Source organism: Ostrinia furnacalis, unplaced genomic scaffold (genome assembly GCF_004193835.3).
Source record: "Ostrinia furnacalis isolate ACB-3 unplaced genomic scaffold, ASM419383v2 OfSCF2800, whole genome shotgun sequence".
In the NCBI taxonomy this organism is placed as follows: domain Eukaryota; kingdom Metazoa; phylum Arthropoda; class Insecta; order Lepidoptera; family Crambidae; genus Ostrinia; species Ostrinia furnacalis.
The window spans coordinates 442008-456215 of NW_021133039.1; the positions used below are offsets into that span (position 1 = coordinate 442008).

Genomic DNA, 14208 nt, shown 5'->3' on the forward strand with positions numbered 1-14208 from the left:
ATGCGTGCGCTGCGGACATAGATTAGTTAGTGCAGAATCGTTAAAACTATAGCTTTCTCTTTCATTTGCGTGCTATTTCGTATCTTTTGTTTCACTTATCAGTTACATTTGTCAATGTGTGTAATTTGGAATAGCCTCGGCACGGATTAAAATCGTAATTTCTATGAACGTAACATATCTATAGTTCTATAATATCATTGACTACAATCAATTACTTTTAACTAATGATTTTTTTTTATATTAAAGATTCATACTACAGTTCATTATAAACACTGATACTTTATTTCAGGGTCGAAAAAGAAAAGGAAAAAGAGAGAGAAAAAGAAAAGGAGAAAGAAAAAGAGAGAGAAAAGGAAAAGGAGAGAGAAAGAGAGCGTGAGAAAGAGAAGGAAAAGGAAAAAGAGAAAGAAAAAGAAAAGGAGAAAGAGAAAGAAAAAGAAAAGGAGAGAGAGAAAGACAAGGGTTCCACCACCAGCGAAGAGAAAGCTCCCGTGGTCAAATCGCGCTCTCAGTCGAAGACACGCAGCATGCTGCCTGTCAAGCTTGACTCGCACGATAAGAGGACGCCCAAGCGAAGGCCTCTGTCTTCTAAAAGTAAGTAATTATTACAAGCTTTTTATTACTTTCGCATGTCTGGTGTCTGTCGTCAAATCTTGCAACTTAAAATTGACCCACTTCCCGGTTTTCTATTGAGCTGGAATTTTGCATGCATGTGTAAGTCGGATGACAATGCAATATTATGATGACACGGAGCTGATCTGATGATGGAGCTGGAAGGTAGTCATAGGAACTCCGCAATAAAACGACACAGGCCTATCGAGTTTGGGCTCGTTTAATTTGTATTGACGAGAACTATAATCCTGTATGGTAACCATTAGGGTCTGATGATGGAGCCGGAAGGTGTCCATAGGAAATTAGCACTGAAACAACACAACCTCGTCGAGTTTGGGCTCGTTTAATTTTTATTGACGAGTACTTTAATCATAGATGGTAACCATCAGGGTCTGATGATGGAGCCGGAAGGTGTTCATAGGAAATTCGCACTGAAACAACACAACCCCGTCGAGTTTGGGCTCGTTTAATTTATATTGACGAGTACTTCAATCCTACATGGTAACCAGGGTCTGATGATGGAGCCGGAAGGTAGTTCAAGGTAGTCATAGGAAATTTGCAATAAAACGACACAATGTCATCGAGTTTGGGCTCATTTGATTCGTATTGACGAGTACTTTTAATCATATAAATTGAGTAAAGTAATAAGTTGATGGGTTTGTTTTATTTTATTCTTTTTAGAGCATTAAAAGCTTGTTTTTGAAAAATATTTTTTTATTTAATTTTTAATTACTTAACTTACAACAGCTGTGCAGTTATGAAACCGTGTATTTATTTATTTGAACTTGAGAAATGTACTGTGGCGGACTTAATTTGACATTGCCGCGGTCTTATGCCGGTCAATGTAGGTGTCTATGAAGAGTGCAAATAGTATTTCATTGTTTAGTCTGACAGATTTTTAAAATATGCAGACTGTTGTTAGTCTAAACCGATGAACTATAATTTTGTCGTTTATTTTACTGTCATGAGATATCTGACGTGCAGTTAGATGTAAGATGTAAGTAACTATGGTAACTTACTTACTTCTGTTATGTAAGCAGGCGAGAGTACAGGCGCGGCCATATCGCGGGCGTCGCGTCGACCACACGTCTCCACAGACAGCGACAGCTCGGGACGAGCCTCAAGGTAAATATCCACGCTCTTTGTGTCATATCATAATTCATAACCCATACGAGATGTTTTAGTAATAAAGGTTTCTGTTTTTTTTTTAATATAACATCAAAAAAGCATCAGTTAGCACGTTGTAAAACCAAACTGTTGGTTTGTTCTATTAATAATTTAAAATGTGTTAACACGTGACAAGCACGCACGCGTTCAATATTACACGTCCATAGCCTGTACGTGCCTATAGTCCTTCCGAGGCGTGTACGATTCGTGTACGTGCGCAGGTCTGAACACACTTGGCTAAGTTCAGATAGTCGCCAAACAACGCGCGTAATGATATTCTGTTTTATTATATAGGACCGAAGAGACAAAATTAACGTCCTTGTTTATATTACTTTCAAATAAACACATCTTCTAGAGCTATATTAAATTGCATTTTACTTGTCAGATGCGGGCCAACAAAGATGAAGATGCAAAGCCGCCGCAGCCAGAGTGCTAACTCGGCCAGCAGTGGAAACACCATCGCGTCTAACAGTAGCAAGCGCCCGCGCAAGAGGAAGAACACTGAGTGAGTACACCGCCGTCTCTCTCACTCGTACTGCAGCCGACTGGCGACAAAGCGAGATAGATGTAGATTCTTCTACAGCAAATATCGCAATAGCACTCACAACAGCAAATATATTTTTGTTGCTAAATTTCCCCTATCACAACTGCATAAAATACCACCATGTTTCACTTAGGCCCAGAACACACGGTGAAACGCAACTGCAACGAAACTGCAACTTTCTAATGATTCTCAACGGACGCTATGGCAGAAACTTAGATGCAACTCAAAAGTAATTAACAGTTGCAGTTTCGTTTCAGTTGCGTTTCACCCCCAAGTAACACAAAACACAATTATAAGAAGCGTACAACAGCATGAACCTACGTGCAGAGCAGTATATGAGCAGCATATGTAGCACTATATCAGCCGTATAAAAGTCTATAAGTGACTTGTAAGCGCAATTTGGGCCCCAAATAATACGGCTTTGAGCATTATTAAATATTATTAGTGCTGCTAACCAGCGCTTATAATGTTATTGAAGACAGACATTAGTAAAGTTGTTAGACAGCATATTCTAATGTAAAAAGCATTTTATTAGATGTTAGTACAGCTTTGAAACAGCTTTCAGAATTACAATGCCAAAGTTACGTTTTATTCTAAGGCTGAACGTTTTATTTTGTTTGTTTGAAAGTATTCGAAAAAACTTATCGCATTTTATTGTCCGATTTGATTATTTTTCGTTTAGAGTATTGCAGTGCAATGGTGTTGTGAGGAGATGTTTTAATGTCTTTATTTAAAATAATTTATCATAAGGTAAGTATCTTTTTTTTTTGTTTCAAGAATGAAAATGAGCTGGGAGTATTAGTCTTATGTGAAAATATATATATGTTTGTGGTTTATAATTCACGCGCCCTCACAGAAATCCTTTTTTTAATAAAATAGGTACAAATTTAGAATCGACATATGACACTTTTTGTGATTTTTTTAACGATTTGATTAATTTTAACTTATAAAATTGCTTCTATCGATACTCCGCTTGTAAGAAAAGGATAATAAGTAGTATTTCATGCATATGTGTATTATAATTTTATTTTCTATGTTAGAGAAAACAGAAAGCAAATGGCGTCAGATAATATTAATGTTTTAAACTTTCAACTAGTGTCTTTTAATGTTGTCAGTCTTATTATAGTAAAAAGAAAATGGTTAAGTCATTCAACCTACATATAAAATATCTAAGTGATATCTTTAGCATTACTGTAACACTTTTTAGGTATGTTATAATGTTCATTAGGTTTAAACGTCATAAAAATGGATTGCTTTAGTGTTAATCAGGGTACCGAAACAATAATTTAGAATCCTTTAATCACGTCATGATCCCCTACTCCACGTCTTTCAATTTTATCTGTCTCCAATTAGGTAGGTACCTAGTTTGACAAGTGTTAAGTATAAAATCATTATCACTACAAATGTAATTTGTAATGAAACACGATATAGCTACCTATCTTATTTTTCGCTCATTGTAATAGTAATAATTTAAAGGAACTTTTTGTAACTAGTTAGTAGTGTTGCTGTAGTCGTTTTTTTAAGGGTATGCGTTATACGGGTAATTATTTAGAATTCAGGTAACTACTTCTCTATTAAGTCATAAATAAGCTTATTTGTTTTTTTTTCAGATGCCTTTTAAAATAGTGCAAACGACCGAAAGGGATGAAGGAATGTTCTACGGAACTTCTTGACTCACACAACAACCGATTGTACTGTATTTTGTGTATGAGGTGTATCATTTTTTGGAACACGTTTTGCATTTCTTAAACCAAATATAAAGTTTGAATATTCCGTCTTTATCTTTCTCTTTACTCCACCTGTTCTCTTAGGCTGAGTTGCACCACCTAACTTTGACCGTAACTATGACGATAACCGATGTTTTTTGTATGGGGTTTGACAGATTTTTGACGTTTGTTAAAGTAAGTTGGTGCAACCCGGCCTTAAGTCTTTTTCCACTGTTTATTCATGTCAATAACGTGACACGTTCGACATAAATTTTCTAATGAATATACAGGACCTACTAACGCACAAATGAATATAATCATACGGCTCGTGGTTTTATGGCCAAATTATGACCTAAAGTAATAAAATATTTTTTTTATTTATCTAAATAGTGCTAAAAGCTTTAAAGTAACAATAAAATAAGAAGATAACAGAGCTAAAACTTTAGTAAATGTTTGGCTAATGCTGAGCAGTAAATAAGCATAAGAAAAGATCATAAAAATGCGTTCAATCTGTAAAATGTGTTAATATATCTGAATGCACTATAGAATATTTCGACAACGTTTATTTAATGCATTAGGTTTTCTTATTTACTAATATACGGTTTTAACCTTTGTGTTAGTGTAAATGCTGTTAAAGGTGCTGTATATTAAAAGTAATTAATGTTTTAGTATGATTATAAGCCAATTAACTTATTTTTTTTAGACCATATAATAGCTTCATGCATTGTAAATATTACCGCATTCTACTCAAAAGCATTTAAACTAAGTCAAAACTGATTTAAAGTGATAGTCTGACTTTAAAACGTAAATCAATCTTAACTTCAGTGAATATACAGATTGCGTGTTACTTGGGCCGTCTGTTCTGGGCTTTAGAGATCCGTTATCTATACTAAAGGAGCGCGCGCACGGGTGACTCACTGTGACTGTCTCGTCATTATTACGTGCCTCCATACATCTCCATGGATTTGATATAATGACAAAACGTGCGCGCGCTCACTTACCCATGTAAACCTGTTTTTTTTTTTAAATACTGTTATACAATACATTATTGTTTTCTTCGATAGGCCGTCGTCTAATGAGCCGACTCGTTCTGGTGGAACCAATGTGAAAGCACAAGTGGGAGACAAACTAAAAGTATACTATGGACCGACGCAGTCTGAATCTAAGGTAAGATTTTATTTTTAAACTGATTTGAGTTTATTTCGTAACTAAATAGAATTTTCTATTTCTTACATAGTATAAATGTTTATCTGAATCTTTTGTTTATGTCTATCAACTCGAGGCTTCGATTTCCTAGATCGGTGCAGGGGCTCTGATACCTGTCTTTATTGCTATTTCTTATACCTTAAGTTTTCGATTCGCACATCCAAATTAACATCATAAAATTCACCCTGAATAGGGATGATGACTGGGTAATTAAATCGAAATTCTATTTAGTCCATCAGACAGATAATTAGAAAATATTAGACTCATATTTTTATTTTTTTCCATAATCCAATAATTACAGTATTATATTGAGTTGAAATGTCGCGTGACGTGACTTTTGAGTAAAAATTCTACTCAAGCATGCCGTATCGCGCCATTTCAACTCGATGTAGCACTGATAGTATTTAATTATGAAAGAAAATAAAAAATATGAGTCTAATATTTTCTAATTATCTGTCTGACGGACAAATAATTGAAATTTTGTCATCTAGCCTATTCAACATTCATAAAAAGTTTCTCTTTTATGTTACTCAACTCAAACGTTGTTGCACGTATCGTTTAATACATAGTCGCAACTTCATCAAAAGGTGACGTACGAGGCGAAGGTGATCGAGGTGTCGCCGGAGGGCATGCTGCGAGTGCACTATACCGGCTGGAACACGCGCTACGACGAGTGGATCAAGCCGCAGCGCATCGCGCTAAACGTCACGCAGCACGAGGCGCGGAATAAGAAGGTGCGATTTTGAATTCGGAACGTTTTAAAAACAAATGAGGAGCAAAAACTTTATCGAAGTAAATACGCGCGTAGCTTATTTAAAAAAGGAACGTTTTAAGAAACAAATGACTAGCAAAAACTTATTCTTTATGAAAATAAAATAACCCTTTTATTGAAGACTTACAACTTTTTTGTTTTACAGAATACCAGTATTAGCAGGCGCGTGAGATCAAAAAGAACTGAAGGTAATAAAATTGTTCTTCACATTACTGCTTCTCTCTCACTTGCGCATTTTGATTTTCACTATCTTTAATGCGCTTTAAATTTTCCAGAATCTTCAGCACGATCCGACACTGACAGTGACTCGGATAGTGACGCAAGCGTTAAAAGGCCGCCTAAAAAATCTTCGGATGACAAAGGTGGTTCAAAAAGTAAGTATACAATTACTTTGCCTTAACTTCCATATCGTCATTTTTATCAAATCTCAACAACTCGATATTGTTACAGCTCCATCCCGATCTAAAGATGCAAAATCGAGTGACAGCAGTAGTTCAAGTAAACCCCGCAAGAGGCCTGTGAGGACAATATCAACTCCTACCTCGGTTTCGCCAGCGAAGAAACCTCGGCCATCGACTAGCCACCAGGGTCGGGACTATGATCTAAACGAAATAAGATCAGAGTTAAAAGGCTTGCACTCGGTCAAGCAGGAACCTGAAGAACTGAAGCCAGAACAGTCCGACAAAGACCCGCTCGTCCCAGCTCAAGCAGCCGGTCCCTCCGCCGAACCCCCGCAGCCTGAGAAGCAACCGGAAGACGTTTATGAATTCAAAGAGCCCGAACCGTTCGAACTGGAATTGCACGATGAGAAAAAGAAACGCACACATCGCATATTTGACGACATTTCTCCCAGCAAATACACTTCAACGTTATCTAAATCGCTCAGCGAGGAGATATCCGAGGACCCCATGAGGCCGCGGCCGTCGTCGCTGCGGTCGCCGTCTTTGTCGCCGTTCAGGGACTTTGGCGCCACGCGGGACGCGCCGGGCAGACAAAGTCCCGAGGATGACTCCAAAGACGGCCTATTCTCTCTTGACGACGATTCGTTCCCCGGCGACGGTAGCTCGGGTCCTATCTTCGAAGGATTCACGCCAGCCAAAAACCAGGAAACGTATTCCAAAAAGAGCAAAGTGTCAAAACTGAGGGAACTCATAGACGATTCTCCTGATAGTCCAGCAGATGACGAGCAATCTTCTGAAGACGAATCCGAAGATATCACGATGAAGGAGGAAGATGAAGAAGATGATCGTGAGCCGAGCCCCATTGCGCCTGAAATGGAGCCTCCTAAGACACCGGAGCCAGAAGTGCAAGAAGAAATCAAAGAACCAGAGCCCGAACCGATAAAGCCAGAAGTGAAAGAAGTTACTCCTGAGCCTGAAGATGAGGTTAAGGAAGACAAATTGCCAGAACCACAAAAAACACCGCCAATGAAAAAACTGGAACTTCCCAGCATAAATATCATACCCATTTCAAATGTAGACAGCAATCCTTCAACGGAACCTAAAGTTATTAAAGTTGACAAAGAGGAACCTAAAAAAGAAGATCCAATAAAACTTCTTTCAATACCACTACCGCAATCTGAGCCTCCAAAAGACAGCATCAGTCCCAAATTGAAGATTGAAAAAAAACTAGATCCAGAACCAACTGTGGGTCCCTCGAAACTGGAGCCTCCTTCCAGCCCCCTCATAGACACGGAGGAGGACAAATCCGAGCCCGATAGTCCTGCCCGTATCGACGTCTTACCTGAACCGCCACCCGCATTCCTGTTGCAATCTGAAGGCCCTAAGATCGCCGAGAAACTCCTCAAGGCGATCAATAGCGCTAAAAGGTTGTCCATGTCGCCGCCACCGGTTGAGGACCGCCCGCTCACGCCGAAGGACGTGTTAAAACTGTCGAAGCCTGAGGGCAAACTATCGCCCGTCGCGCCCGAACTTAAGACTGCTGCGAACAAGCCGCCAGAACCGCTGAAGCCCTTGGCTAGGGTCGACCCTCTTAAGAAGTTCGGTGCGACGGAGTTACCCGATCCCGTGTTCGGCGAGCCGTCGAACATGACCGACGCGAAGCGAGACTTGGCGGACGTGAAGAAGGTGAAGCCGAAGGAGCCGACGCCTCCGCGGCTTCAGAGCCCGCTGAATTTACTCGAGCGTCGGAAGAGCGTCTGCGTCGACCCGCCCCAGGCCAAGACCAGCAAAGTGCTGAGTGACACGATACAGAAGTTGTCGAGCCAGATCAACCAGTCGGCGGCGACGGTCGCAGCCACCATCCCGCTGCCGCCGTTCCCGGCTGAAGACAGGAGCGAGTCGAGTGATTCTGACGATTCGGATAGGAGGTAAGTATCAACGCTAACAATTTATTTATTCAAAGTATACTTGCTCCCCTACATTTTCAATGTATTTTAAATGTGCCACGCGAATAGAATGTGCTAACGTTATTTACCAGTAAATAGTCCTGATGTAGATACCTTCACTACTTGAGTTTCGTTAGCGATCAAAATATGGCTACACAAAGTTGCAGTGACACCATCACCATATCCCACAATGGTAAGAGGTGAAATTAGTCCCGTAAATCCCGTAATGTCAAAATTATTGCCATTCACAACCTTAGAAGACAACCTCGTATGTACCTGATATCTTGGACTTTCCCTGGAAAAATTTACTACCTACTGCCCAGTTTAGTAACCTTTGCTTGCCAGGCGACTGCTCTGAGCTACAAACCTTAGATAATCTGAACACCTTTTATTAACTCAAAACTATTAGGTAAATCCTGATTACTTTATACCTCCCATGTAGCAAGTAAACCTTGTGGCGCTTGATCCCTTCTCCAGCATTTTCAAGTATAGCTTTTTCAGGTTAATAATTGACAAGCTATCGGTAGAGGAGTGGGGAAGCGGGGGTAGCTCGGAGGCCTCCCGCGGGAATACCGGCGGGACGGCGGCGGCGAGCGTCATTCCGGCGCCGCCGCCTGCGCTCGCGGCGGTGGCGCGCACAGCGCTGCACGCCGGTAAATCGCCGGGCGAGTGGAGCGCCGGCGAGTCACTGCTCATGCTCGAAGACGCCTGCAAGAACGAACGCAAGCACAGTGAGTATACACCACGTGTGGGATTTATTAGGTACACCAACAAAGTCACATACATAATACAGTTCATACATTTTAACATGGTTTAACACATGATACGTATATGACCTCAATTACAGGTATACACAGCATTTCTTTTTGCAATGTTAGGGTAATTATACACTAGTAAAAACAAAAATCAATTGAATAGAGTCTAGAGTTTAAGCACCGAACAAGAGTGGGATGTTATTTTTACGATGATTAAGAAAATTGGTTGCAGGTATTTGTGCCTTTAGTAAGGCGGTGTATTTGTGGATGAATTAACATCACTTAAAAATACTTGCTTTGTTTTGTAGTATACCGTGAGGTAATCCACATTTTTTTATTTCCACATAACAAGCCTTAGATATTCAGTAAGATTGATTTGAAAATTATGACCTGTATTATGTCTTAAAAACTTGATTTTAAAGCTTATTTCTTGTTCCTTACATCTTACTATTATTTACTTACAGTATACGTGCATGCTCTCTTACATGGATCATTTATTTTTCAATAATCCAAATATGATCAATGAAACGAAACATTTTACAAAGCAACAAATGGTACAACAACACTAGTGATTCGCGCACCCGCAGGCGCGAACGTGGTGGTGGCGGGCAGCGGGCGCGCGGCGCCGGGCCCCAGCGCCGCGCCCGAGGACGACAGCAACCTGTCGCTGCTGCTGTGCGAGGAGACCATCCCCGGCTCGCCCGCGCCCGACAGCGAGCCCGCGCCGCCGCGCCAGCGCCTCCACATGCCCTTCGCGTGCGCGCCGCCGCACCACTCGCACTCCAAGGGTAACTGCAGCCTCCCGGACCACAGCGACCTGTCGCTGCTGCTGTGCGAGGAGACCATCCCCGGCTCGCCCGCGCCCGACAGCGAGCCCGCGCCGCCGCGCCAGCGCCTCCACATGCCCTTCGCGTGCGCGCCGCCGTAACCTGGTTTAAATAAATTAAATGAAACCATCAATCGAGCTAGTAGGATTTATTTTATTATTCATCAATAATCAAATTCAGAACTTGAATATTCAACTGCAATGTCTGCTCATGAACGCTTCAAACTCGGTACTTCTTTCCCAATTCCATAAAATTCAACACTTAGAAAGTGACAAAAAACTTTAAAATAGGTATTTGAAACAAACCACAGCTAATTTTCATAGTGGACTGTACTATACGATAAACATGTCAGTCAATTTGACAACCTTGTCGGAAATATTATTCAATGAAAATATTGTCCGAACTCTTAGTATAGATGACCCATGCTGAACTGTCCCACCAAACTCAATGACAGGGGGGCGCTACCATCGTTCAACTATATGGTTTCCAACATGGCAAAAATCGGAACCAGCGATCCGGTATTGACGGTGGCGCCCCACTGTCAATGTCATGCACAGGACAGTTCAGTATTTTGGAACTATATTTCTCTTCGATAAATACTTTAACACAATATTGTGAACCACTTTTCTTTCACGACTATAAAAAGATTTTAGCAATTTAATTTACAAAATCAATTGCGCACATTTAAAATAAAGTTTGTTTACACTTTGACAGCAATAGACTGACATGCAAGGTGACATATCAATGAAGTTTTCAGTTATAGTTCCAAAATACTGGACTGTCCTGTCGATGACATTGACAGTGGGGCGCCACCGTCAATACCGGATCGCTGGTTCATATTTTTGCCATGTTGGAAACCATATAGTTGAACGATGGTAGCGCCCCCCTGTCATTGAGTTTGGTGGGACAGTTCAGCGTGGGTCATCTATACTATTGCCATTAAAAGAAATTAGTACCATTAGTTTTCCGCAACATGGCGAGGGTTTTTATGTTCCTGGTCAGGCTTTACATCGATATCGATAAGTGTATTCCAATGCTTCATCGTTTCTACAATGTGCACAATGATTGATCAATGTGCACACGGTTGTATCAAAGTTTTATTTAATTGTAAGAGTTATCTTTTTGACCCAGAGATTTATAAAGTAGTTCAAGCGGACCCAATGTAGACACCCTACAAATGAAATATGGAGGCTTAGCTTTGATATAATCCCGACATTATCACGTCCATAGCCATGAGAAATAAACATCGATATCAAGATTAATTTTTGAACGTGACCAGTCGAGTCATGCTTCGTGCTATCTAATCGTCTCGGTGCTTGGTCGAATACATTTATTTGGTCGATCAAGAAATAATTTTGAAAAGCATGTATAGAGAAAGTGGTATGAGAATTTTATTCAATAAAATATAATGCGAACAAAACTAGTAGTCTTCTTTGGCTGGTAAAATATCTCGTTATAATAAATATGTACTTATAACACATCAATCAAACAGTTTCGAAAGTTATCTTGAGTTAGGTTTTCGAGGTTTTCTACAAATCCTAACTTTAGTTTTAGGTTTTTGTAAAACTGAGTTTTCTTAAGTTACCGGTGCGGTGTTAGATTTTCGAGTGTTAGGTTTTCTAATTATAAAGATTTCTAGTGTGAGGTTTTCGGTCCGATAAATTTCGGAAGTTAGGCCTTCAAAAGCTAGGTTTTTATAAGTTAGATTTTCGAAAGTACGGTAATATTGATTGTCTTTTTGGTGTGGCAGCTTGGATTAGGTAGGCTCTCTAAAGCGAAATTAATTATATTTATTTGTAGTTGCACATGTCACATATTTTGCAGTTTACATTATTTTTTAATTTATCTACTGACTTGGATGCCCCCTACAAATTAATATGGATGTCCGCCGTGCGTTGAAAGGCTGAATAATAAAAAAGCTTTCGGTGATTTCATAATTTATTTGTAATTGAGATCACATGCAACTTAATAAATTTATTTTATCACAAACCAAACAAACTAAGGATCACAGGCGCACACAGCACACAGACTAATTTGTACATAAAATAAATATGGTAATATTAAAATTAAATATAATACGCAATAAAAATCCATAAGAAAATAGATAAAGTAAAGTTTAAAAAATAAACGTCTGCTGATAAAGTGATGTGATTATAAAACCAAATATGTTGGAATTGTATTCCTCTATCTTAATTGTATGATTGGAATAACCATAATTTCAATGGGTTTAAGTTCTAGGTTTCGGGTTACGTTTGTAGTACATAGTTTTTCTAGTCTTATTCTACCTATGGCCGAAGCCTAGTCGAAGTCCTCGTCGGAGTCGGTCTTGAGCACGCTGTCGGAGCCCGAGCCCGGCTCGCTGTCCACTGCTATCTCACTGCACAACAGATTATTTGGTGCTATTAGTCAAACCGAGGATTTGATCATGCAAGCTGAAGAAACTGATGAATGGGATTGAGTAATTATTGCATTTCTTAATATTTCATTCTTTGGTCTTGTTCTTATAGGTATAGGTACTTATCATTGGGAAAATTAACGGACCCAAGTAAGATTATTCGAATTATTTAAGTTGTCGAAATCATATAAGATTTATCATGATTAGTTATTTGCAAACACAATTACGCTGTTCTATCTATGATTAAAAATTATACTATGTTTTTTATGTAATGAAGTATGTTACAAAATGTTAGAATTTTTGAATGATGCGCGTAGCTTCGGTATGAACGGATATTACTAAAATATAACAGTAAGCTAGCGATTCATTAAGCATAAAACAAAATGTGTGGCTTGTTATCTACAGATATTTTATTAGTCGACGAATGGCTATAGTTTAATTAACAAAAGCTTAGCCAAGTCATTTGCCACATGGTTCCAAACCACATAAAACTTGCCTGTCTGCTCCGAGGTCAACCAAACTAACTTCAATTATATTTCTGTTGAAAATATTTTACATTTAACATGTTGTTCAACCTAAACAAATATCAATCGCTCCTTATGAATGCATAAAATAGAATATCAATTGAGTGCTTATCTATCTTTTATGACGTCTTAGTTTCATGTTCACAAAACTTAATCGAGTTGGATCGAGATTTCCTTTCTACACCCTTCGGTCATATTTCGCATTAATTAAACTAGGTTTCATCCTTTTTTATGGTGAGGCATTAGCACCTCATTCCATATTCTAGCGCCTAGAGCGTTTGTTCCACTCACTACTCCAGAGACGGCAATGATTTATCTACCATACTAGAGATATCATATTTAAAGCGACGATAATCATAAAGTCCGTATAATTAAACAGTTCCTAAATCACGGAAGCAGTCAGTTAATGTTAAACTACTTTCGCATCGAACATAAATTCAGATGCTCTTCAGGAAATAGTCTTTGAAAGTCGGAAAAAAATATAGCACTATTTTGAATATTTGTATAGCTTTTATAAAGAACTAGCTGACCCCGCGAACTCTATTCCGCCTTAAAGGCAATAAATAAGCCATCGCAATTTTTCCTTATTTGCTCACCGTTTAGACCTACCCTGGACAACGCAAACATTTTAAGGCGATAGGTGAGGCGAAACTGCAAAATAGACCTCTCTTTGAATCCCTACTCCTCCGAAATGGATGATCCAAACAAGAAAAAAAATTATGTGTGAGATGTATAATATCTTAAACTAAAAAATTGTTGTTCGTTTTTTTTGTTACAACTATTAGTTTTGACAGAAAAAAATCTTAACTTTCTTCTAATTTCACCAAAGAAATTTCCTACTACTCCTAAACGGCTGAAGCGATTTTAATGATTCTTTCACCAAATGATAGAAAATTTTATGATCTAAAAAATTGTTGTTCGTTTTTTTTCAATAATCATGTATTACGTGTCATGCATTCAAAATACCCTGTAATTTCCACACGCGGGCCGCGCGATAGCGGGAGCTCAGTCTTTCACTAGCGTTCGCACGGGGAGGCTGTGTCGCATTTCGGCCCGCTCCGCTCCTTTGTTTTTTTATAAAGAATTTATAGCGCAGATGGTACACTCGGTACTCAAAGTAGTTCGGCGGCTGAATTAGTGATCTGAGTACGTCATTTTAAATAAGTATAGGCATTATATAATTTTTAACATAATTTAAATACATAGATACACAAGATGCTAATTATCTATTTTTCTACATTTATTTTGTCTGATTATTTATCTATTTATTCTAGATTTATATAAATTTATAAGATTTTTTTTTCTTATGTAGGTATTAGTAGGTATCTAGTAATAATAAAACAACGCACTTAG

At 38.9% G+C, this 14208-nt stretch overlaps 2 protein-coding genes across 8 annotated transcripts in view; both read left to right on the plus strand.

Moving 5' to 3' along the window:
* The window catches only part of LOC114356376 (uncharacterized protein K02A2.6-like), a 341613-nt gene that overhangs the window by 272610 nt on the left and 54795 nt on the right, over positions 1-14208 (plus strand). The window lies entirely within an intron of this gene.
* The window catches only part of LOC114356375 (AT-rich interactive domain-containing protein 4B), a 32255-nt gene that overhangs the window by 11067 nt on the left and 6980 nt on the right, over positions 1-14208 (plus strand). For 2 of the 7 annotated variants that reach the window (XM_028309503.1, XM_028309509.1), the window contains 10 exons: positions 290-594; positions 1653-1737; positions 2165-2284; positions 5094-5196; positions 5805-5969; positions 6153-6195; positions 6283-6381; positions 6458-8336; positions 8847-9085; positions 9679-9897. In XM_028309503.1, coding sequence (XP_028165304.1) covers positions 290-594; positions 1653-1737; positions 2165-2284; positions 5094-5196; positions 5805-5969; positions 6153-6195; positions 6283-6381; positions 6458-8336; positions 8847-9085; positions 9679-9897 — 3257 coding nt within the window. Of the gene's footprint in view, positions 1-289; positions 595-1649; positions 1738-2164; positions 2285-5093; positions 5197-5804; positions 5970-6152; positions 6196-6282; positions 6382-6457; positions 8337-8846; positions 9086-9678; positions 9898-14208 lie in introns of all 7 variants that reach the window. The other 5 variants (XM_028309508.1, XM_028309506.1, XM_028309504.1 and 2 more) reach the window with 5 other exon arrangements.